Source organism: Phalacrocorax aristotelis, chromosome 2 (genome assembly GCF_949628215.1).
Source record: "Phalacrocorax aristotelis chromosome 2, bGulAri2.1, whole genome shotgun sequence".
Lineage (NCBI taxonomy): Eukaryota > Metazoa > Chordata > Aves > Suliformes > Phalacrocoracidae > Phalacrocorax > Phalacrocorax aristotelis.
Genome location: NC_134277.1, coordinates 21,559,407 through 21,585,197, shown reverse-complemented (window position 1 = coordinate 21,585,197; position 25,791 = coordinate 21,559,407). Strand labels below are relative to the sequence as shown.

At 38.9% G+C, this 25,791-nt stretch overlaps 1 protein-coding gene across 1 annotated transcript in view; it reads left to right on the top strand.

The window, feature by feature from the left end:
- Positions 1 to 25,791, top strand: part of PLXDC2 (plexin domain containing 2) — a 278,669-nt gene that overhangs the window by 233,963 nt on the left and 18,915 nt on the right. The window contains exons 10-12 of the mRNA XM_075082687.1: positions 8,293 to 8,353; positions 11,164 to 11,317; positions 12,711 to 12,749. Coding sequence (XP_074938788.1) covers positions 8,293 to 8,353; positions 11,164 to 11,317; positions 12,711 to 12,749 — 254 coding nt within the window. The remainder of the gene's footprint in view (positions 1 to 8,292; positions 8,354 to 11,163; positions 11,318 to 12,710; positions 12,750 to 25,791) is intronic.

Sequence of the window (25,791 nt, the reverse complement as noted above, 5' to 3'; positions counted from 1 at the left end):
GTGAATTTTTAAATAGTTCATGGTCACTACTCTGAAAGCAAAGTATAGCAGGATATAAGGAGTTTCAACTCTGGAGGGAAAAACCTTTCAAAGTTCTAATATGGAAGCCAAGGGGAAAACAAAAAAAAAAAAAGAAAACTTAAGTAGGTGCTTAGTTTCTAAAGGAGCAGATAGCCCCTACAACAGCAGTTGCCCCACTATATGGGCCAAATGTATAAGCAAGGCAGTCCTAATGGAATTAATTAGTTTTTATAGTCCTAACTAAATCATAAAACTTAGGGTAGTACTAAAACAGGTTAGTTTGGTTATCTGTAGTTCCTCATTTTGTAATGGTTTTATTACTGTACCTAGAGCACTGCTACAGCTATTTTGCTATTTCCTTCTCTTCTAATAGACTGAAATAAATCAGCTTTTACTTCTTACAACAGCTGGATGACTTGGGCGTTTTTTTCTTTTCAAACAATGGTATATTAGAAAATACACAAATTTGACCAAGCTTTATGTCTTCTGGACAATTTGTCAGATGAATTCAGTAACAGAAAAAGCTTCATTAATGGATGAGCAAAAGTAGTGATTGTACAGTAGGTGCATTTTGTCCAATAGGCCCTCTTGCCAGATCGTTAATTTAGTGAGAAGCAAAGTATCAGATTTCTTCCCTTTCATGTCCGAGATGTATTTAATTTGTAGCTCCTGACTCCTTCCTTGACTGTTGGAAAATGGCATGTTCTGAGAAATGAGTTGCTGTGTATCTTTTATCAAAAATTTAAATGTTCATGAGACTATATTACAGAACCCAGATAATGCCTTCCCATTATATCCTAAATTTTTGGGCTAGATAATAATTTTCTCAACTGGCTCTTTCTCTCCTATTCAAGCATTTTTTAAAAAATGAAAGAACAGAAACTGAGGACAAAGCATTTCAGAAGACCTCCAAGTTCAGGACAGAAATTCAGGACATATCTGTGGAGACAGGCAGCCCAGGTTACCACACCTGACTCTAGGATGCTTTATATGATTAATATCCGTGTACTTTTGTGGAAGCATTAGTCTTCTTCCATCCATATAAGCATCCAGCCCACTGCATTATATGGAGAAATCTGTCTTCCACCAATTTTGTGACTCTTATTCTTCATTTCCTCTGCTCTCGTTAAAAGGGAAATAAATAAATAAGGAATTAAATAAATCAAGTATGTTTTCATTTAATCAATCAAGGTTTTTTAATGGAAAGTTTTTGCACTGTATCAAATTTTCTTTACCTTTTCAGTTTTACTGAAATATAGTGCAGAATGTCAGTCCCAGACAGATATGTTTAATCGTCAATTCAGTGGTCATACAAAATAGTCGCTTGTACAGCTGCAGTTCATCTTCTCATACCTAATATTTTTTGACGTAGAATTACTTGCAAATTAAACAGAGCTTGGGAAGCTTTCTGGGAATTGGAAAATGATTGTCTGAACCATTAAATAGTTATGATGTTCCCTGACATGATTTCAGTCCATGCCCAGAAGCACTGTCCAGAACAGTTCCCAGGCATGGTGCAGGAGTTGGGCTGTCCCTGGGATTATTCCCAGCTGGCAGTCTATGTACAGCCTCCTTCTTTTCAAGGTTGAGAGAGTTTGCTTGTTCAGGCATAGGCTATTCTGTGCCAGCACTCTTCAGTGCCAAGGAATGTTTCTGGGCATGTTTATTTTACTAGTATGGAAACAGCCAGAATGATCACAGTAGTCTTAACCACTTTCCAGAAGTGCTAACCTCTTATGGTGTACCCCTCAATATAACTTGAGCATCACTTAAATAATTTGTCTTGTAGTCTCGTAGATATTGCTCTTTAAGGAATGGCCATAAATGAAAAGTCTCTTTTTGTTAGCATAATGTTTTAGATTTTACATATCACTATACATATACTCCTCTGTAATGACGCTATAAATTTTTTAGACAAATCTGAAACCTGCAAGTCTCTTCATAAAACTTGGATAATCTGAGATTAAGATCTGCTAAGGCAAACTGTTCAATTTCTCAGCGTAGTCTACTGATTCTCTATAACATGTATATTTTATCAATCATTCCAGTCACCTAAACAATGGGGACTCTGTAACATTTCCCTGTAGAAATATTCCCGATTTCAGGGAAATTTATGAAGTTTTCTCAGTATTATTCCTAAATATCAAGGCTTTTTTATGCACCATTATGTCTTTAGTTCCCCTTCTATTCAGGTCTGTTAACTCTTCCACTATCTGCATTATCATACAACATCAATGAAACCACTGGCTTCCCACCAGATATCACAGCAAATATTAATATGTACAATTAGTGAAGAAAATTATGACCCCCAACTGTTCCGTAATTCTTTGGTAATCTGCTTTGCAGGCTGTTCTTGCTGAATGTTGACTTCAGAATTTGACTTGCTTTTAAAGAAAAAATTAGGTGCAAGTAGAATACTAATTTGGGAAACAAGTAACTTTCTGAACTTTAAGTTCCTTTGAAAATAACCAGTTACAGGATGATTCATGTCCTTCCTTTCTTTTTCTCTCTAGCTGAAGAATTCACTGAGCCTTTTCAGCAGGTGTTTTTCTTAACCCTAATTCATCCATACTTTCCACAAATGCAGTAGTATGAATATGCAGTTTCAAACCTGTGTATGTTCTTTGTGCAGAATGCTCTCCTGTTTTACTGGCATACCTTTACAGGCGTATAAACTTTGGCTTACGTAGAGTCAGTTCAGCACATTATGCCTCCTTCTCCTGTCATAGCTCCTGCTTCCTTTGACTTTTTACTATTTTTAGATTTGTGAATGAGATGTAACAGAAGCAGTAACCTAGCCTAACCAGAACATCTCCGCACTTGTCTTTCTAGCAGTTCAGATGCCGATGCCCACTGGTACTGAGACAGCCATGTTATGTATTGCTTGGCTGCTGGGAGTTCATGTGTGATAACAGAAATGTGAACAGCCCTATTTCATACTGTTTCTAGACACCAGGCCACTTTGATCATGTCCCAAGAACTCTACTATTTGTTAATGTTATCTGTGGCTTTTTATAAAGGACCAAAGCCCAGTAAAAGTATATGAATAAAAAAGGGAGCTTGGCCAATGTGTGAATGAGATCTGTGCCTTGGTGCATGTCACTTGAGACGTGATGTTTCTCAATATCATTCCCAGTTCTACAGTTCATATGTTTGGGAGTATTATGGGAAGCGTTGGAGGAGGGAATTAATGTATGCTCAACTGGTTTTCAGAAAACCTGGGCTTACCTCTAGGTTCTGTTACAGAACTCTGTGTTATCTTAGCTGAATCGTTTCATGTCTCCTATGCTCTAGTTCCTCATCTCTAAAGTGGAAAAGGAAATATTTTCTCCAAAGGTGACCATATTTTTATATTAAAAACAAGAGACAAAGCAATGGGTATCTGAGGCTAACTGTACTTCTGAGGTTGTCAGTGTAAAGCATTATATAGCAGTTTTCAAAATGCAGCTGGCCACGCACTTTTATTTATTTAACCAGAAGGATATGTAACATGTAATATTGGAAAAAAAAAAGTGTAAGATCATGGGAGCATCCACCTTAAAACTGAAGAGGTCATTTTGAATACTCAAAGACAGAAAATAGTTCAGAAAATCATGTAAAAGTGAGAAAGGGGGGGTTAATTGTGCTAGTCAGGATCATCAACAAGAGTGTGAAGTACAACCAGTAGTGCTTCAGAGCTCTTTGCCTCGAACCCTGAGTAATTTCTTGTGTGCAAAACAGGTGGTGATACCAACAGATCAGAATTCTCTGCTAACTTCTGTTGCTGTTAGCTCTTTATCCCCACTTTGTGCAGCATAAATGCACAAAGGCAGTGGAGAATGAAATTTAGTATCAGAGGCTAATTTCAGTGTGAATCCTTCCCAGAGAACATTTGATTTTTATTATTTTCTGCTGATTCTGTTTGAAATTCTGATACCATAATGTCATAATGTATGAGGGCCCTCCTCATACACTTTCTTTTTTCTTCTAGTTATTCAAAGCAGAGCCTTTAGCAAAAGCTTCTTTTTTATTCTTTATCTGCTTTTCAACATGCTTTCTTTGTTGTTGTATCTGACATTAAAATCATAGAAAATATCCTCCTATTCATTTCTTAATCAGAAGTCTGGCAAGATTCACTTTAACTAGGATTTTTTCCTTTCTTTCTAGTTGAATTGGAAATAAAATTTACTTCTTCTAGTCCACATTTATTCTTAGGCTCTTCCAACAGCAAGAGTTCCCTGTGGGAGTCTTTATTTCCTACTGCCTATTCACATGTTGTGTCAGAGTTACAAATACCAAGTCTTACTCATGTTCAATCTCTTTTACTGCAAAATAACAGGTTTTTTCTATTGTCTTTTGACTTCTGTGCCTACATGATATTGCAGGAGTACTTTACAGAACATGTACCTTTATTTTTCCAAACTTTCTGTCCCATAAAACTGTGGAATCATCATCAAGTTGAAGATTGCCTGTTGAAATTAGTGCCACTCTCTGATCCTCCTTATCATCACCTGAATATTGGAAATTTTGAGAGGCAGCAGTGTTAAGGCAATGATTGAATTCAGTGCTGCAGACACAGATATGCTGCATCAAGTATTAACTATGCTTTAGTTATTATATTTGAATTTTTCATAAACATTAAAATAGTACATGCTGTTTATAGTGTTGTAAGTTTAAAATCCTTGTATTAAGCAAATCATCTTAGCTATCCTTACCTTAGCACAACAAGGTGGGAGCAAGTCCTTTTCTAACAATTCCACTTGTCATTCTATGCTGAAGTACAGTCTAATTAAGCAATATGCTTAAGTAAAAGATAATATAGACAACACATTTATGCTTGAATTCACATACATGATTAGTGTATTGAGCTAGGTGCTAAGGACAAATTCCATTCAAATACCATGCAAATTCATACCACAGTGTCACTCACAGTGACACCTCACATGAACTTCATAAGCGCTCTGAGCTGTGGTAGAGTTCTGCATTTGTGACAAAGGAAAGTGGAAAATAAGAAAGGGAGGAAAACACAGTCTTTTCCCAGGTGAACTGTGTGACAAGAAAGTGGTATTCAAAGGATGGAGCAATAAAAATGGAGTCTGTTCTGTTGTAAATGGAGGCAAAGCCAGACCAAGCACAAAGATGGTGCTTTTTTCCCTCCCAAAATCACTGTGATTAGGGTTTTTTTTCAGTTGGACAGACATGAAGTTCAAGGCTTCCAGTATTTTTTTATATACATATTTATATATATATTTATTTTTATATTTTACTTCCTATCTCCCTCAGCTTAGAAAGAGATTCTGCTTTAAAATGTTCTGATTATTTTTTTAATAATTCAAAAAGCCTAGCCAGTGTCTTAATCTTTTCCTAATAAAAATATCGTAATTTTTCTAATTGTCACATTTTCCTAATGTGATGGGCCTTCCTTAGTGGTTAAAGGCAGAAAAGAGTTATGTCTGTTCAATTTTCTACTTAATTTTCCAGGTTAACCTTTTATTTAGAGGAGTTAATAAACATTTTAACTGGGCAGAGTAATTACTTGGTATTTAAGAAATAATTTCAGATTTCTGGAATGCCCTTCAGTTCCCAAGAATTCATTCTTCATATGCTGTTACAGATATCCTGGCAAAAAAAACCTAGGGAATAGTTGGTTTAAAGGACACGTGTTGTGCATTTTAATGCTCTTTTTTGTTTTATACCAGCAAAACCTGCTGAAAAGATTTTCCCGTCCAGACTTTGTCCCTTTCCTTCCTGATAATTTTCCATTATGTTTTTAGCTTTTACAGCTTAAACCTAAATGAATTTTCTGTATACAGGGTATCTGGTTTAATAATAATAATAATAATAATCCTCATAGAACTCTCTTAAAAGAGAAAAAGAAAAGCATTTCAACTCATGCACTGGATGGACACTTCTTGTCATTTAAATAGCTTCTGCCAAATAGAGGTAAATGGCATCTGATAGATCTGATTACATCTCCATCTCCTTTCTGCCCACATACAGTTCCCTGAAAGGATTCTGGTGTCTGTCTTGTCACCCAGATTCAGCTGCATTAGTTATACTAAATCATCATTGCTATACATGCAGAGACTTTAATTCTCCCTTTGCTCCCTGAACCAGTACCCCTGGGACCCACAAAAATCCTGGAATTCCTTATATTTCATGAATGTCCTTATTCTCATTTCCTAGAACATCTTTGTTATTGCTTTGCTAGGAGCTGATTTCGGTCATCACTTGAAAATTATATTATTATAAAATGGCCATGTTGACAGATGGCATAAATGGCATAGCTAATCAAATCTGCTCCAATGTTTTATTGGCAACAGGGAATTATCACCATGCTAATAGATGAAGGTCTTAAAAATGCAGTCAGTAGTGTGGGTGGTGCACTGAAATGACAGTTCCCAGAATTCTAACTCAATGATGGAACAATGATAGTATCTTCTGCGGCTGACATCTCATTGACACATGCCTCCATTGACACATGCCTCCATCCACAGTTCTCCTTCAAGATGGGCACAGAAGTTGCTAATGAAACTCTCTCTTCAAACTTTAGAGAAAAGTAGGAGAGACTGAGACTTAAAAAAAATATGTTCTATTCATACCCAGAATGTCACATCGTCATTTCTTTCTGCTTAGCAAGGTCTTCCTTCTTCTCTCAAACATTCATGGAGACAGACACCCCGAAGATGGGGAGGCAGCACTGAGGTCCCAGCATAGCACTGATTCACTCACCCTTCAGCAAGAAGTAAAAACTCTTTACAGTAGCCTTTATTCCCATGCATTGGGAAGGAGGTCTCTGTATTTCTCTGGAATATTTTTCTGGTTTGGGCATCTTTTTACTTCACTGCAATAGGTTTTTGGAAAAGTCAGTTGCTATAGAGTGAGTGATAACTGACATCCGTTAGGATAACTTTTTTAGTAACATTACAAATGATAGAATGTGGATCAGTGCAAGTACAACTAACGAGAATCAAGAGTTTTTCAAAATATTTCTTCAAAGACATTGTAGATTCTGCTCAAAATAATTATATAGAAAAGTTTGTTATATTAAGTGTGTTGTTAACATTGTTTACATCCTCTTGCAATATCCCCTCCTACTGTAAAAATGATTCCACTCTTCCATTCTTCAAAATGCACCTGTCTACCTTGGTTGAAGTAGGGTAGTACTTGACATGTCTTGTCATCTTTCAGTTCACTGAGAATAAAAAATTACCCCATAAATACAGCTAACCATACCTGTGGATTTATTTGCTTGCCTACTCTTAGTAAAATACAATAAGAAAGTTATTTGCTATACAGTCAGGTAAGTTATGACCATGGATGCCAAATGACATCATCCTGTCTCATAATAAAATAGTACAGAGGATGACTGCAGAGAGCAAAAAACAACCCCTCCAAAAAAATAAAAAACCTAACTGGGGAGAATCTCTTTCAAAGTCAGACATCACGGTTTAGTTATTTGCTTGCCATTCTAATAATGCTTTCTTTTTATAATGATACCTATGGTCTAGGACAGCCTAAGTTACGGTATAAACACTGAGAGCACTCTTGTGAGATGGGGATTGCCAGGGCAATCTTTGTATTAAAGTGTAACAAGTTGCTTTAAAATTTCTTTGCTATGTATTGCAAATGAGAAAGGATATTGCAAGCAGGTTATTAACCTCAACTAATTTCATAAATATGTATGCAACTTAAATTTTCTGCAGCTAGTTACGAGGTAGAAGCAGCTGTATAGTATTCTCTAATTGTCACGAAGGCTGTTCAGAGGAGCTGTTATCTAAATCTGTGAACATTGATCGCATCATTATATGTGTATCTTGATGTCTCAGATCACCTTGCCTGATAAAAGCAGTGACTGGTTCACTACATCCTTTGTGAGATTAAATTTTCCTGGCTAAGAAGTCTGGACAGAAATAATTAAACCGATTTACATCCATATGGCTGATGTCAAACTTGAAAATGCTATGACTCGGTACAGTCTTCAGAATAATTACCCAGTGGAAGGGAGATATTCCTATTTAAAAACTATAAATTAAAAAAGAAAAGAAAACACCTAAAATAACTCATTCATTGAAATGCCTTTCATTGAAGTGGATTGAATGATTGACTCATATTGCAAGCAACAGCCTCTTGAATAAAAGTAATACCACATAAATCATATGGATTTTAAAATAAATCACATCGTTTACTTATTCTCTCTGTCATTCTCTTCTCTTCCTCTCCCTTCCTTTCTTGTTCTTCTTTTCCTCCTTTTTCCATCTGGACAACTACTATCTATTTCATCATTTAAAGATGCTCCAGTGGATTTGACCGTCACCGGCAAGATTGGGTAGACAGTGGCTGCCCTGAAGAGGTATGTGAGTAGTTTACATCCTCAGCCCATTAGAGGCCATTTATATACTTAAGATGCTTTTGATTAAATTCTTCATATTATGAAGCATAGTTTCAAGGCCAAAGACCCGCTATATTTATCATTCAGTGGAAATGCTGTAAGGCATAATAAAGAAAAATAGGCTGAACAATTTCACTCCCCATTTCAGGGAATAAAATGGACACAAAATAGGAAATTTATCTCTGAGAAAATACTTTAAATGAAAAATAAAAATACCAGAAATCCCACACCAAAGCAATGTCCCTGCACCATTTTTCTGTTAGATCTCTGACTCTTGCCAGAAGAAGGGAAGAAACTGTGACTTTCCTCATCTCAGAAAACCCTCTGCCAGAACAGTCTTAAGTGAAAAATAGGCATTACACATCTTGCATTTTGGTTATTAAATCTGACCAAATGATTTAGTTCAAAAGAAATTACATAGATGAATTCAAAGATTTAAAAAAAAAGGCAAAAAAAAACCCACAAAAAATAAAACAAAACAAACGACAAAAAAAACAACTGCAAGGCATTTGGATGTCCTTTCCTGGAGGGGCAGTGAGGGAACGAGAAAGATATCTGACTGTGGTAGCGGTGGACTGTTCAAACAGTGACTATGGGCCTCTGCTAAAAGAGGTGCTCAGGGTACTCCTGGACCAGGGCAGTTCATGTTCAAGACACATATAAATACCTTACTGCTGGTTTTTTCCCAATATCCTCCCTTTAGAAGGCTTTTTGGTTTAAGGGTTCCTTTTTGTGGTTTTTTTTTCATATGGAGAGTGTGGTAATAGGAACAAATTTATTTATGACACTTTCAATCTCCTGATGGCCATAAAAAAGCAGTTACTTTTCCATTTTGGCTGAAAAGGCTAAGTTCTGTCATGCGTTTCACCACCATAGCCCTACAGAAGTGTAATGTCAGGTGAAACTGAGGGCAAAATGTAGCCCCAAGTGTCTTGTTGGAAAGCACATTCTGTTTTATTCTCAGTAGAAGCAGAGAGAAGTAATGATATAAATCCAGTCTGATGGAAGAATTTTTTTTTCTTATAACTGTAATTGCAAAATAACTGCATCCTGCATACTGCCTGTTACATGGGCTTGAAGCTTCAGCTTTGCAGTTTGTAAACTGATGATTGAAGAATCGAATTTCTGTGAGACTTTTCTTCTGTGGAGGACAACGTTTTCAAGAACATAAAATAACAGTTGGGAGTATAGGTTGTCATCATGCACAACCTTTGTATTGCTTAATCCAGATTATAATTAGCTAGGACTCCCTTGTGCCTGTAGATGAAGTTATCCAAACACTGCTTTCTGCATGACAGTAGCATCCTATTCCACGTCTCCCTTCCTGTTTCACCTCAACTAGGGCTCCAAGGCTTAGTACATATCTGAGAGGAAATTATTGATACACTAAGTGTGTCTGAGAAACTAATAGTTTGATTTGCACATTTCCAGGCTACTTGAATGCTGCTCACAGTCCAGCTTTCAGGCTCTCTGGAGTAGAAGCAACAGTTTACTTAGCATCTTCGAGAGCAGTGCCTGAGCTGACTGCTGGAGTTCAATGAAGGATCAATAATTAGCATGCAGAGGTTAATTTTAGATCCATTCATTCAAGAGGATAAATAATGAGGATTCTCATAGTAATATTTCCTTCTTTGTAATATAGATTTTGAGCTAAATTTTTATTAAATTGCATCTGTGAAATTAACAGTGGTTTTCAAGCTAAACCATGAAGAACTTTAAAGAATAGTTATACTGCAGGTACTGATAACTTTTTTTAATGCAATATATTGTTTGCTGTAAAACAAAGGACAATAAATATTCATACATACTGAAAGGAAGACAACACCCATTGGGTTTTGACAGCCATATCAACAAAATGAACAGGCTTTGCGGGACTCCACTTCTCATTAAAATGAATGGGGACAGGAGGAGTTAGAGGCAGTTCCAATATTTGCTGCTAGTTAATTGGATGTATTTTCCTGCAAAACTGTGTGATCCATAGAAGAAGATATTCATTACACTGGCAGAATTTTAAAGGTGTCCAGAAATTCAAAAAAAAAAATAGACTCAAGATTTGTATCAAAATATTTGGCAATGAAAATAAAAGTTAAATTATTATATGCTGGTAAATATTATTTATGGTGTGCTAATATAGTATAATATAATCATTTTATTATCATTATAGTGTATATTATATAATAGTTATATTTTTGTAATAACTGTTATATACACATATAATGTGTGAAATTTTAATATTATATAAAATTAATAGGCACATAGCAAATGTGTTGTTCTATAGTGTGGTATATAAATATTCTACAGGCTGAATACATGCACACATTTTACACATATATGCATATTCTTCTATATGCACTGCATGTAAAGCCTAATTAAATGCTCCTTAACTACATATTATGTGTTATGGCACCCAGACCAATGGCAGTGAGTATTCACAATAGAAGAGTGAACATTTGAATTATAATATTAGAAGTAAAAATCTGATTGGGGAAAATAACAAGTTTGACATTCAGGGATGACTTTGAAGCCTTGTCATTAACAATTGAGCGTTGTAAATTTTGCAGCTAAATGAAAAATATATGCTGCTGAATACTGTGTAGAGCACTTCAAAGTATAAAAAAAAGAGAAAGAAAAAACTCTTGAAATTCCTTGATTCAGTGTTACCATTTTCATTCTTTTTATCCTGACAGTTTGTCCATGCTTAAATTCATCATTCAGTGACAGTCTCCACTGAGAATTAATTTTCTCTTCTTTGTTTTTGTTGTTTCCAACAGTCAAAAGATAAGATTTGTGAGAAGAATATAGACAAAACTGAAACACCTCCATACTCTACCACTACCCTTTTGCCAACCACCACAAAGTTCAGAGTTTTAACAACCACCAGAGGATCCACCACTTCACACCTGCCAACTAGCCTGCCCACGGAAGGTGAAGTGTATACACTGATTTATTCTATAGTGCAAACAAGTCATTTACAAGTCAAAAAGAAATTTATTTCCCTTAAGTATGTGTTTGTGTTGACCTTTTCTCTTTGGGGCAATGGAAGGAGTGAGGAAGTCAAGGCAGTATCTACTACTGCTTTTAAATTACATCTTGCTCTCGCAACAGTAAGGTGCAAAGGGGATGAGTGCTGGAGGAGGGGGCAGTGCTGAGGGTGCACAGACAAGCCAGGCAGACTTCTGAACAACTTGTGGTTAGAATTAGTTGTTTGTGTTCCTTCAACGATCAGGCCATAGTCCAAAACTTGTTGAAATAGTAGATGGAGAGGGCCCTGCTAAAGTTAGTGAAGAAACTTCCATCACAGATCTAATGAATTTTGAATCCCTTTGGGTATTCTGTTTAGCCGGGTGAAAATGAGAGATAACCCAAATTAAAAACCTCTTTGAAATTTGCCTGTTTACATTTTTTCAGTCAGTTGACACTGTTCTTTTCATGTAGTGCTCATTGTTGTGAAATAGTTTCTATAGGCTTCTGAACTGAATTAACTGGGTAAGTGATGGTGTGTCAGTTCTCACACATGTTCTGCTGGCTGCTTAAATCTTGCCTTTCTGTGGTTGAAATATCCTGCTTTTCTGCTTCTGGGGAAAATTCAGCTGGGTAAAAAAACTAATGCAGATTAATCATACAGCATCTTAGCTTCTATAAAACCCGGGGGGAGAGGGAGTTTTCTGTTAGAATTGTATGTTAACACAAGAAAAGGGACAAGGTACAGGCAAATTTATAAGTGGCCTGTGACAGGAAAATATAAACTGAAGTCATTTCAAGGTGGGAATCTACTGATAAGAAAGGCTGGTTTTGTTTGCAGCAAGAGAATTTTAGAAACTCTCAGTGCAGGGTTTGGACTGCATTAGCAGCATTATTCCCTGGCATTTTGTTCATTAAAGCTCACAAGAAGAGGAATATGGAAATAAATAGGATTTAAAACTGGTAGACCTTTTCATGATTCTTAGAAGAGAAACTAATTGTTTTATTTTATTGTCATATGTTGGTTCATATAGTCCTTAATATGATAGAATGCTCAAGCTATGTATGAACATGTAACATGAATTAATTATTTGTAGGTGTTATGAGATAGATAGACTCTTATTTACCAGTGTTTTGAATCCTCCTTTACACTGTAACACTCTCATAAGTGTTTTATTTAATAGTAAGGAATTAAAGCATTGCTCAATATAGGTAAGAACACCAATATCTAATTTCATTGAGTACCAAATCATTTTCTAATCATGAAATTTCTTCGACATTAGAAAGTCATTCCTAAAATGACTCATGACCTAAAAAAACACATTTTTGTACAATTAACTTTGAATTTCCTTTGTAGATGACACCAAGATAGCACTGCACCTAAAAGACAATGGAGGTAAGAGATTATTTTTTTTGTCTGTAAATAATGTCAGTAGTTTGTCAAATTATACTCTGCTGAACCTCATTAATCAAAATCAGATAGTAGAAATAGCTTTTACCAGACTCACAAAGGGCTTCTGCCTTCCACATCTATGTCAAAGAGCAGCAGGGCAAATAAACGTAGTAACTGCTTATTAAATTAAAAATTTACAACTCTATAACTCTCTAATAAAACAGCATGTTTTATTAACTTCCAAATATGGACATATTAAGTATATTTTTAACTGTCTTAATACAGTTATATACTGTATTATACTAATACAGTATTTAACTGTATTAAGAGTGGATATGATGCTAGTTCTAAATAATAATATTGTGTTATAAACTCATTCATAGTACTGAATTATTACATGACATTTTGTTAATAAGCATATCCATTTTATATCTGTGTCCCTGTACTAGCAGAGATCCTGCACTTCTGCATGCACCTTCCCTGTTCAAGTTAATAAGATCACCTTGTCTTACTGATAAAGGCCTCTGTTAAATGAGGTTCTGCCAGGGACTGCTTTTGTCATCTTCTTTGTGGGTTCAAGGACTGAGACCTGAGGTTTGTTCCTTCTCCCTTTGAAGCTGATGAGAATTTTGCTATTAGTTAGAATAGGACTGGGTCATTAGATGTGGGCTGCGTCTGATTTGACTGCCAATGTCTCCTTGCTGAGGAGAAAGATTTAGGTTGATTTCTGCAGGCTTCAGAATTGTCTATCAAAGTGGAGGATGATTTGCTGAATTAAATTAAGTAAATTATATTTGCACTGATATAAAGGGGAATATTATTGGCTTTGATTGCCTTTCCTCCAGGCAGGGAGCACTGAACTTCTCCCAGGGGCAAGGGAACTGGTAGCAAGCGTGGCAGCAGGCACAGGCAGGGTGCAGGGTGAGTCCAGAATCTCAGGGGCAGAAGCTGGGGTCATCTGCAGGGCAATGACCATCAGCCAAGTCTGCAGTGATGAGGCAGGCCTGGGGTCAAGGGAGGAAGCCAGGTTGGCAAGGCAAGGCTGGGAGTGGTGGGGGAGCAGGCAAGGCACACAGCAGCCAGCAGCACAGCTCAGGCAAGAACCAAAGGAAGCAGCTCCCATCAGAAGTCCTAGAGAAGGTGAAGTGAAGAACCAGGTCCATGCAAGGAGTCTGGTCAGCAACAAAAAGAGATGGGGCCAGATATGAGGCAACAACACATCTCCAAGGTCCATGCAAGAAGGCAAGGTCAGTGACAGGACTGCAGGCAAACTACCTTCAGCGTAGACCCAAGGTTGGTCCAGGACACAAGATCAAAGATGGGACTGACTGCTGGCTCACCTACAGCATAGTTTAGGCTTGGGCTTGAGCTTACATGCAGTCCCCAACCCCATGGGCAGAGATTCCAGGTGCAGTGGGACAGGACAGCTGAAGCATAGTATTCTCTCAGGGCCCTCGCAGAGAATTGTTCAAGTTTGAAAAAACACAGTGTGCAGATGCCACCCAGAATTTTGGTCTGTTTTCCTGTCATTTGTTTTTCAGTAATATTTAGCCATTATTTTCTTCATCCCTCAAATTAGAGATCTGCTCACTGGATGGCAGTTGCCATCCCCTTCCTCGCCAGTCACTCCTCTGTCATTTTGCTGTCACTGATCAGAAGATATCTGGTCACATGCAGTACCGGGCATTGAATTGCCCATTTGTTGGCAGTGTTGTTGTTTGTCATGGCTTTGACATGTAAGTGGTGCCTTAGAATAAGGTCATATATAAACTCAGGGTGGTACTTTTAGGCATTTTGTCTACAGGAATGTCCCTGAACCTTTTTTTTCTCTTATTCATCTTGAAATCAAATTGCTTTTTATTTTGTTGTGAAAAATGCTTCAGTGTTCTTAAAGATCACTAAAGGTGAATCAGTCAGCACCTCACTCTCCTGTTTCGTGTCTGCTCTGTACATGAGGTGTGTTCCCAGCTGAGCTGTCCCCATGCTCTGCCCAGTGAGCCATCGTTCCATGGCAGGTGGCTGGCCTGGGACCAGGCAGCCCTCTGGCTTGAGCATCCCATGAACACCTCAGAATGAGACGCTGTTATATAAAAATAGTTCAAAAGGTGGGTTTTAGAAAACACATTCCAGGTTTCTTTTGGTTTGGAAATTGCAACAGGATTATTTTTTTCACTTGTCTACTCTTTGCCCAAGATCTGAAAAGAAAAACCCGTGAAAGCAAATAAAATGATGAATACTAGAGCAAGTGCGGGATGGCTGTGGCCTAATTGGTAGAGTGAAGTGGTAGGGTTTCTGGCATCACTTACCTTAAATATAGAAAGTCCATTTCTGCGAAGAAAGCTGCTGCACTTTAAAAGGACAAAGCAGCACCTGATGTGATTATTCATTTTCCTTGAGCTGTTTCTTTTATTCTTGAAATTTAAAAAAAAAGAAACTAACTTCAAACAAAATGGAAGCAAAGCAACACACCAGGATTTCTCACTCACACAGTAAACGTAGCTTTTAATCTGAGAAATTCTTTTTGATGAATCTTCAATTATGCATTGAATTTTCCAGTGACCCCTAGATTAGGCTCAGATAAAACCTCTGCAGCCGCAGGCACGTTCTTTGATTCTCTGTGATTTGTCAGCCTTTCATAAAGAGTAGATTATTTCAGGTCACGAATACAGGGTCTTTACTTTCTCACACTAGATCCTTTAAAACTAATGAAAGGGAACCTCTTATAATGGAAAACCAAAGCTATACTGGATCAATGATGGCCTATAGCTTGATGTGTCCTTGGATGACAGCAGTCAATATCTGGTTAGGTGCAACAAAAAGATTCTATAGAAATTCTGCATCTCACCTCTGCCTGCAACTTTTGAAACCAAATGTTATAAAGCAGCAACTAAATTTAAATTTAATTTTGAGTTCGGGTCAAACTGCTTTGACTTTTGAATTATATGAGAAAATCACTTGCAAGTCAGTGCTGCAATTCATCCACAATCTTATTTGGCATATTTTAACATACATTTCAAATTTGCTTGTTTCTGTTTCTTCTGTCTTCCTTCACAGATATTTGGTAGATGCCTAATACATACATGCCTAAACCATTTTAAAATACAGCTGACATGCCATTGCATGTTTGTTAAATCTTAATTCTCTTTAAAATAACAAGCATTTTGCAAGTTTTAAGATATGTACAGCACTACAAATGTATATTTTTGTTATTAATTGCAGATTCTGTTGGTTTTTTTCATATTTCTTACAACACAGTTTAAAAGCCTATCTTTTTGTAAAAAATTGTGAGCATTTGGCTGTGGCTATACAGTAATGCAGTATTTGCCTGTTGAAAACTCTTTGGTGGATGATTTAGATGATTGGCCAGCACATCTAGACATATTATTGGACCTTTTTAGTCACCTTATTGTGATGATTTGATTGCGATGAGGCCCTCTTAATCCTTCAGCTTTATAACTCAATAAGAAAGTGCACATGTGTTTGAGAGTGTCAGAGAAAATGCTAAACTTCTCATTCATCAAGACATACAGAAATTACTATTACAAAAAAAGTAAAGCTAAGCAAAAACATGTACCTGAGGGAGCAAGCTAGTTTATTTATTTGTGAACAAGTCCATCCCAGCATATGTAGTGCTAGGAAATGTCTGTGCCCTGCTGCTTACACTCTGTGGTGGATTCTTGTGAAGATAGTCTGGATATGAACATTAGTGATGTACAGAATTAATGTTAGTGCTATACAGAGCTTAATTTGAGCTTGAAAGATTAGGAAACTCTGTAAGAAATAACCAAAATATAGACCCAAGTTTTGGAAACAAAAAAAGAGTACTTTTATATACCTTACATACAGTGATAAATTTACCCAAGGCTATTTTTTGTAATAGTCCCCTATACCTAGCAACTAGCTCCCATTAGTCATCTGTCTTCTTAATTTCCCTTAAAAATTGCAGTTTGAGCTGTTCCTACCATAAGAATTCTTGACAAATTATGGAGAAGACTCAGTCCTGTTTTCCTTGTGTATCCTGAACATCAGCTGCAACATGTTGAACACTAGTTCATGCCTGCTAATAATCATGTAACTTATTTCTTTCTAATATGTTAAGTTCCAGATATGTTATGATCCAGTAGATGAGACTTATTTCAACAAAGAGACAAGCAAACCTATTAGGGAAAACAAAGATTTTTCACATAACAAAAGTTATTATGACCACACAGTCCAAAGTAGCTAACTCAGATTAACAAATCACTACAGATTAGCTAAATCCTCTCCAATTTTAAAGTAAAAAAAAAAAAAAGACACCACCACCAAATAAAAATTAAAAAATGCTAAACCTAATCTTTAAATAGTTTTAAAATGTTTTAAAATGGACCTTGTATGGGATAAGATCAACAGTATATGGTTTTCTTTTATCATCAGATCTTGGTCTAGCCACAGGAAATGACCTTCCAGAGGCTTCATCTTATCTGGAGTTAGCCAGAAAGCCACAAGCTCTTCTTCTGGGTCTTTCTCATAGCCAGTGGCAAGCAATGGGCAAGAGGAAGTAATTCATGTCATCCTAAAAGAAGTACCCAAAGTACACCAAAGTGGGATAAGTTACTATACAGAGGTGCCTAGCTCCATCAGCTACAGAGAAAAATCTAAATGACATGCTAAGAGTGGGCATCTTACCTGTAGGTACCCGAGGTTTCCTTACGTTAACTCTCTTCAGGGCGTCCTAGCTAACATTTTCTGTTTTCATTCCTGTCCAGAAACCTGGCAGGCCAAGATTCACACCTCTTCTTCTACTCTTCTCTCATGAGAAAGGGAGGATGTAAGGCTTTTACCGTTATTGCAAAAATCCTGTTGAGAATAGTTTATGGATTACGTAATTGTATGTTTACGTCTGTATTTTCCACTTACTCAAAACTGCTGATGTTCCCCTAAAATTGCAGGGTTCATACAATTTTAGGCAAGCAAAGATTTCCTTGGAGACAACTTGTCATAAGGTTTACTTTATCTATGCTGTACTATATGCTATGCTTGTATAAAAAAATTCTTATGAAGGAGCAGTTTTGGAATGGTTTCAGTAGTGATGGAAATAGAAGACGACATAGGGAAAAGTATCAGAATACAGAGGTAAGCAAAATAGGTGGTGATGGATAGAAATGTGTTAATAGGATAAGAATATGAAGAAAGGTAGATTCAAGAAGAAGAATTAGCCACCCTGATTATCAAATAAACCAGAAAGAGCCTTGTAAACAGTTTATTGGAATCTTTTTTTTACCCTTTTTCTTATATTTAGGTAGGAGGGGAATTCCGAAGGGAACAAATAAAATATAACTCAGAGAAGTCAGCAAGTCTTTCCATATATTGTATTTTACACTGTAGATTACAAGCTAAGAGATGCTGATACATCTCCACATTTTATTCTGTTTCTCCCTGAACGTTTCCAAGCTGTTTCTCCTCTACCATTTCTCAGCAGACTATTCTCAGCACTAGTTAGAGACAGGTCTTAAGATATATTAGAGATCTATCCTGTTCTCTTCAGTATGATCAAACCATGATGAAAGCTGAACTTTACACGCCAAGCAATTTGCTAAATGCTGCTCACTGCTTTCTGCAAGTTCAGCTGTAACACTCAGCATAGGAAAGCATTTTACTTAGAAAAAAGTATGGGATCTACCATAGTATATTGCTGTAAGAAACATGAAATGATGTCCCAGTGTAATTCAAGTTCTTCTTTCTCAGGAAATCTTGTAACTTAAGGAAAGCATATACAGACTTGCTGGTGTTCAGTATACTATATCAGTGTGTGCTGGCAGATATCTAATGGAAATGGAGCCTTCCAAAGCCAAGAGCATAAGCTTGGAAAAGCAACAGCCTCTGATATAAATATTCCCATCTACCTTGTGCATCAGACACAGGAAGAAATGTATCCTATATATTATATGCAATGACCAGTGGGCTTCATGCATGTTTTTTAAAGTAAATACAAATGAAAAGTGTTGAAGTCATCCATTCTAGGTAAAAAATAGAATCACAGATTAATAATATTTATTCTTAGGACATTTAAGTTGGTCACATTAACAAATTGTGTTATTTTATGTTTGTTTCATGGTACTTTGGGTTGTACTAAGATGTTACTTAGGACAAGACATTTGTGTATTTTCTAGAATTTCATGCATCTCCACTGCATCCCAGTTTTGCTGTGATCATCTTATTACAGCTGTCACCGCAGAATATGTAAAAAACACCAATCCAGTCTGCAGAAAATTAAATAACGGCAGAGGTTTTCCGAAGTAGTGGCACTGGAATGTATTCCCTAGAGAACAAATGTCATTTTCTGTGTCTAGCATAAAAGAGAATTTTCACATCATGTTAGGCATTATATAACGTGTTAGGTTAAAGGAGCATGATGTTAAAACAGTTTAGCTAAACCAGAACAACTATGTGTAGACACTTTGACTTATATTGAATTCTGACTTAAACCAGTTTAGTTTGTCTTTGGTTTTCTAAGCCAGGTATAAAGTTATATACAGTATCTGTTCTTACAGTTGTCATGACTTTGCCATAAAGGCAAAGGGTTAATGTGAAAACCACATGTAGATCTAAATGGAGGTCTTATGGAGGGCTAAATGTAGTAGACTGGAAAAACTTTTAAGACCAGGCTGCATTACTTAATGTTTTATCTTATCAGCTGCTCCTGTTGCTGTCACAGTGCTGTGGCAGTGTGACAGCTAGGGCACACAAAGCTCCTTTGATCTTCTGTCTAGTGTACGTGGAGTTAACCCATTGTTAACTCATCTTTGAGATCAGTGTGCACGTGTCATTGTGACAGATGGGAAAAAAGGACGTCAGGTGAAAGAAGACTAATAGAGTTGTGCACTTCTCATTGAGTTGAAGTACCTGAAGTTGTTCTGCCTCCACAAGGTGGGCGTGGCATGGTAGTTGGAAGCATTAGACACAGCTTTAGAGAGGAACAGCCTGCTTGATCTGTTTTGCCTATGCCAGTAATTAGTGAGTAACTTCCCTGATCTTATCTTGACCCAAACACCTTTCATTACATTTTCTCTCCCCTGTCCAGCTGAGGAGGGGGACTGATAGAGCAGCTTTGGTGGGCACCTGGCATCCAGCCAGGGTCAACCCACCACACAACTGTTGTAGCATTAGATGATATTTTAGAGAAGAAGAATGAAAGTCCTTAGCTAACACATTCAGAGTGCTGTCATCCTATAAACAGAGGGATTTGATTTTAGTGCACTGTTGTCCATTTGCTGCACTAAGCAGTTGATCAGTCTTGGAGAGGCTTATTGAGTTGCCCTGGGTCCTACTGAAAATTGATAGCAAAGCCAGATACTGAATTCAGAATTTGTTAGTTACAGTTCATAATTTTCTCACTCAAAGACCGCTTTTCATTCCTTACATGCAATTGGAAACCAATTTTTAAAGCATTAGCTGAGCCATAACTTTACAAATCATCATGAAACCAAGTAAAGTGTAGCAATGGCTTAACCTCCAAATGTTAACAATTGCTAAGGGAATGAACGCAAAAAAGCAAGAAAATCATACTCCGTTACCAGGAAGAAGCTAAGCCCAGAGCAGACTGTTCCTAAAAAGGAAGAGAGAATATTTTTATGGAGATTCCTCTGAGCATCTGGAGAATCCTTCCAACTGTACATTCCCTTATTCCCTCCCACAGTTACTGTATGTAGGTCATTAATCATCTATTCAGGAATTTGCATTATGTACAGGAAAAAAACTTAGCTTTAGAGGACCATATACCTGCCCCATAAAACAAGCAGTCTCCTGGTAGACTCACATTCCAGATGTAAATGGAGGCCCAAAAGAGGGGGAAAATGCAGTGGCTGTGCTGAGTTCACTGTATGCTCTAATCCTGTGTGTTCAGCTGTCTGAAACACTATGTCCTCTCTCTTTGCAGGAGCATATTAACTCAAAGGCACAGTCATGCAAATAGGGTGATACAGCTTCCAGGCCAGATATTACATACATAAATAGGGTGGAGGGCTGGTGGAGTGAACTTGGACCTATAGGTGCAGGTTAGCCCCAGACCATGCGCATGAAAAGGTTTCTGCTCTTTGGCTGCCCAAAGAGGAGAGCAAACACATGGAGACAAGGTGTTGCCAAATAGCTTGTAGAGATTTCTCAAGAGCAAACCTGTCTCATTCGTATGCAAAGAGCAATGAAGCTGGTGAAGGGTCTAGAGAACAAGTCTAGACAAGCAACACAGTGAGCCATGCACAATCCAGAAGGTTCCTACAGAGCATTGAGGACAACTTTTTGATGCAGGTGGTGGAGGAGCCAACAAGACAAGATGTGCTGCTCAACCTTATCCTAAAAAACAAGGAAGGACTGGTTGAGGATGTGAGAGTCGGGGGCAGCCTTGGCTGCAGTGACCATGAGATGGTCAAGTTTAGGATACTGCGTGGTAGAAGCAGAGCAACGAGTTGATTTACAACCTTGGACTTCAAGAGGGCCAACTTTGGCCTCTTCAAAGACCTGCTAGGAGGAATCCCATGGGCTAGGGCTCTGGAAGGCAGGGGGGTCCAAGAGAGCTGGACAGTATTCAAGGACCACTTCCTCCGAGCTCAAGATCTATGCATCCCCAGGAGGAAGAAGGCAGGCAGAGGAGCCAGGAGACACACATGGATGAGCAAAAAGCTTCTAGAAAACTCAAATGGAAGAGGGAGGTTCACAGTACATGGAAAAGGGACTGGCCATGTGGGAGGAATATCAGAGTGTTGTCAGGGTGTGCAGAGATGAGACGAGGAAGGCCAAGGCCCACTTGGATTAAATCTGGTAAGGCATGTCAAAGATAACAAGAAGGGCTTCTTTAAATACATCAGCAGTAAAAGGAAGACTGGGGATACAGTGGGCCCACTGCTGAACAAGGAAGGGTCCCTGGCAACGCAGGATGCAGAGAAGGCAGAGTTACTGAATGCCTTCTTTGCCTCGGTCTTTCCTGCTAAGGCTGGCCCTCGGGCATCTCAGCCCCCAGAAGAGAGAGAAAAAAATCTGGAGAAAGGAAGACTTACCATTGGTTGAGAAGGATTGGGTCAGAGACTACTTATGCAAACTGGATCCTTGCAAATCCATGGGCCTCGATGGGATGCACCTGCAAATCCTGAGGGAGCTCGTGGATGATCTTGCTGAGCCACTCTCCATCATCTTTGAAAGGTCATGGAGGACAGGAGAAGTACCTGAGGACTGGAGGACAGCAAGTGTCGCTCCAATCTTCAAAAAGGGCAAGAAGGAAAACTGGGAAACTAGGCCAGTCAGGCTCACCTCCACCCCTGGAAAGGTGATGGAGCAGTTCATCCTAGAGGTCATCTCCAGGCATGTAGAGGACAAGAAAGTTATCAGAAATAGTCAACATGGATTCACCAAGGGGCGATCATGCTTGACCAACCTGTAGGGTCCAGTCCTGTTCAACATATTCATCAATGACCTGAATGATGGGATAGAGTGTAACCTCAGCAAGTTTGCTGTGAGTCAGCTGGGAGGGGTGGTTGATGCACTAGAAGGCTGTGCTGCCATCCAATGAGACCTGGACAGGCTGGAGGTCTGGGCTGAGGGGAACCTCATGAAATTCAACAAAACCAAGTGCAAGGTCCTGCACCTGGGGAGGAACAACCCCAGGCATCAGTACAGGCTGGGGGCTGAACTACTGGAAAGCGGCTCTGTTGAGAAGGACCTGGGAGTGCTGGTGGACAGCAAGCTGACCCTGAGCCAGCAATGTGCCCTCGTGGCCAAGAAGGCCAACAATATCCTGGGATGCATTAAAAGGAGTGTGGCCAGCAGATGGAGAGGTTATCCTCCCTCTCTACTCTGCCCTAGTGAGACCACATTTGGAGTACTGTGTCCAGTTTTGGGCCCCCCAGTTTAAGAAGGATGTGGAACTGCTTGAGCAAGTCCAGCAGAGAGCTACCAAGATGATGAGGGTACTGGATCATCTCCCTTATGAGGAAAGGCTGAGAGACCTGGGTTTGTTTAGCCTGGAGAAGAGAAGACTGAGGGGGAATTTCATCAATACCTATAAATATCTAAAGGGTGGGTGTCAAGACAATGGGACTAGACTCTTTTTAGTGGTGCCCATTGACAGGACCTAAACATGAGAAAAAAATTCCTTCCTGTGAGGGTGCCAGAGCAGTGGAACAGGCTGCCTGGGGAGGTTGTGGAGTCTCCTTCCCAGGAGACATTCAAAACCCACCTGGATATGTTCCTGTGCCCCCTGCTCTAGGTGTCCCTGCTCAAGCAGAGGGGTTGGACAAGATGATCTCCAGAGGTCCCTTCCAACCCCCACCATTCTGTGATTCTGTGATTCTATGAGGTCGTATGAGGAGCACCTGAGGGACCTGGGATTGTTTAGACTGGAGAAAAGAAGGCTGAGGGGACCTGAAAGGAGGTTATTGTGAAGTGAATGTTGGCAAAGTTATGGAGAAGACTATTCTGGGAGGTATTGAAAAACACCTGAAAGAAAATGCGGCCATTGGTTCCAGCCAGCACGGGTTCATGAGTGGAAAGTCCTGCTTAACAAACTTAATTTCCTTCTAAGACGAGGTTACCCACCTAGTTGACTAAGGGAAGCCAGTCGATGTAGTCTTTGGATTTCAGTAAAACTTTCAATATTGTCACTCACAGTATCCTCCTGGACAAAATGTCCAGCGTACAGCTGGATAAATACATAATGTAGTGGGTGAGCAATTTGCTGATGGGTCGGGCCCAAAGGGTTGTAGTAAATGGGGTTACACCAGGCTGGCAGCCAGTTACTAGCATGTTCCATAGGGATCCATCCTGCGGCCAGTACTCGTTAATGTCTTCATAAATTACTTGGATGCAGGACTGGAAAGAATACAAACACAAAACTGGGAGGAGCTCTTGACACTCTCAAGGGTAGAAAGGCCCTGCAGAGGGATCTGGACAGACTGGAGAGCTGGGCGATCACCAACTGTATGAAGTTTAACAAGGGCAAGTGCTGAATTTTGCACCTGGGGCACAGCAACCCTGGATGTACATACAGACTGGGGAATGAGAGGCTAGAGAACAGCTACATGGACAGGGATCTAGGGGTTCTGGTCAAGGACAAGTTGAACATAAGCGAACAGCATGCTCTGGCAGCCAAGAGGGCCAACTGTGCCTTGGTGTACATCAAGCACTGTATTGCAGCCGGCCGAGGGAGGGGATTGTCCCTCTCTGCTCTGCGCTGGTGCGGCCTCACCTTGAGTACTGCATGCAGTTTTGGGCACCACAGTGCATTAAGGATATAAAGCTACTACAGTGTCCAGAGGAGGGCCACGAAGTTGGTGAAGGGTTTAGAGGAGAAACCGTATGAGGAGCAGCTAAAGTCACTTGGTTTATTCAGCCTGGAGAAGAGGAGGCTGAGAGGAGACCTCATCGTGGTCTGCAGCTTCCTCACAAGGGGAGACAGAGGAGGGGCAGGCGCTGGTCTCTTGTCTCTGGTGACCAATGACAGGACCCAAGGGAATGTCAAGAACATGTGCCAGGGGGGGTTTAGGTTGGATATTATGAAAAGTTTCTTACCCAGAGGGTGGTGGAGCACTGGAACAGGCTCCCCAGGGAGGTAGTCATGGTGCCAAGCCTGACAATATTCAAGAAGCATTTCGACAATGCCGTCAGACACATGGTGTGAATTTTGGGGCTGTCCTGTGCAGGGACAGGAATTGGACTTGATGATTGTTGCTGGTCCCTTCCAACTCAGGACATTCTATGATTCTGTTATCTATGATCTCTTTCCCAAGTAGCAAGTGATAGGACAAAAGGGAATGCCCTCAAGTTGCACCAAGGGAGGTTTAGAGTGGATACTGGGAAAAATTTCTTCACCAAAAGGGTGGTCAAGCATTGGAACAGGCTGCCCAGGGAAGTGGTTGAGTCACAATCCCTGGAGGTGTTTAAAAGGCACACAGATGTGGTACTTAGGGACATGGTTTAGTGGTGGATTTGGCAGTGTTAGGTTAATGGTTGGCCTTGATGATCTTAAAGGTCTCTTCCAACCTAAATGATTCTATGATTCTATAAAACAGCTATCAGACACCCTGGAGCTCCTGGATGAGAGGAACCAGACCAATAAGAGTCCCAAGGATCACTGGAAGAAGAACAGTTGTGGGTGTAAGGATGGTCGAATGAGATTAACATAGCTACAGTACCATATCAGGCAGGTAACAGGGACAGCAGTGAGGAGAGGTGGGTTTGACTTGCCATATTCAGCTGATATTCCCAAAATCAGAATGTTCCTGCACTGTTACAGGCGGACAGTTCTATTACCCTGAAATAGACCTTGGAGAGGGATGAAAATTGCTTGAGTACTTTCTTAGATAATTTTTGAAAAGCTGGCTTTATATTATCATAGATGTCTTTTACATCAAATAGCATGCAGTACATGCCTGTGTTTATATATCAGATATATATAACTAGCAAAAATACTTCCCAGCACCCAATCAACAAGTACAAATAGGCAGCTAAAAAATCACCTTTCAGTATATCTCATTTTCCCCACAGCTCAGACCTCAGACAGAAATATTTTATACAGAACCAATTACAAAACTTACAGTCTCTGATGGAGAATAGCACCTGTGGACAATATAAAAAAAGTTGTATTGTGCTATCACAGCAAGTTTTAAGTGACCTAAATGCTACCTTCTTTAAGGATCATCAAGTTTCTGTGATTCTATAATAATTTTACAGTTGAAATACTGATGCAAAGAAGCTCCCCTTTGGGATACTATAAGGGTGGTTTTTACATAGTTCCAGTTAGAAAAATTACTGTGAAAATATTAATTTTGCATTAGAGGTCTACTCTTTATCTGTACCTAATTCTGCCTAATTTTAGATTCTGTAGGCAGGTATCGGCAATTTGTTTGTAAGCTCTTTGGAAAGATGAATTATCGTGTTAAATGTTTGTATTAGAATATAATGATATATACTTATAATAACAGTAATGTATAACCGTGTCTTACTTTCCTAAGCTAGTATTTGAAGGATAGTGGGTTTTTTGTAAGAACAATAAGATACTAGTTTTGCATTAGTATTAATA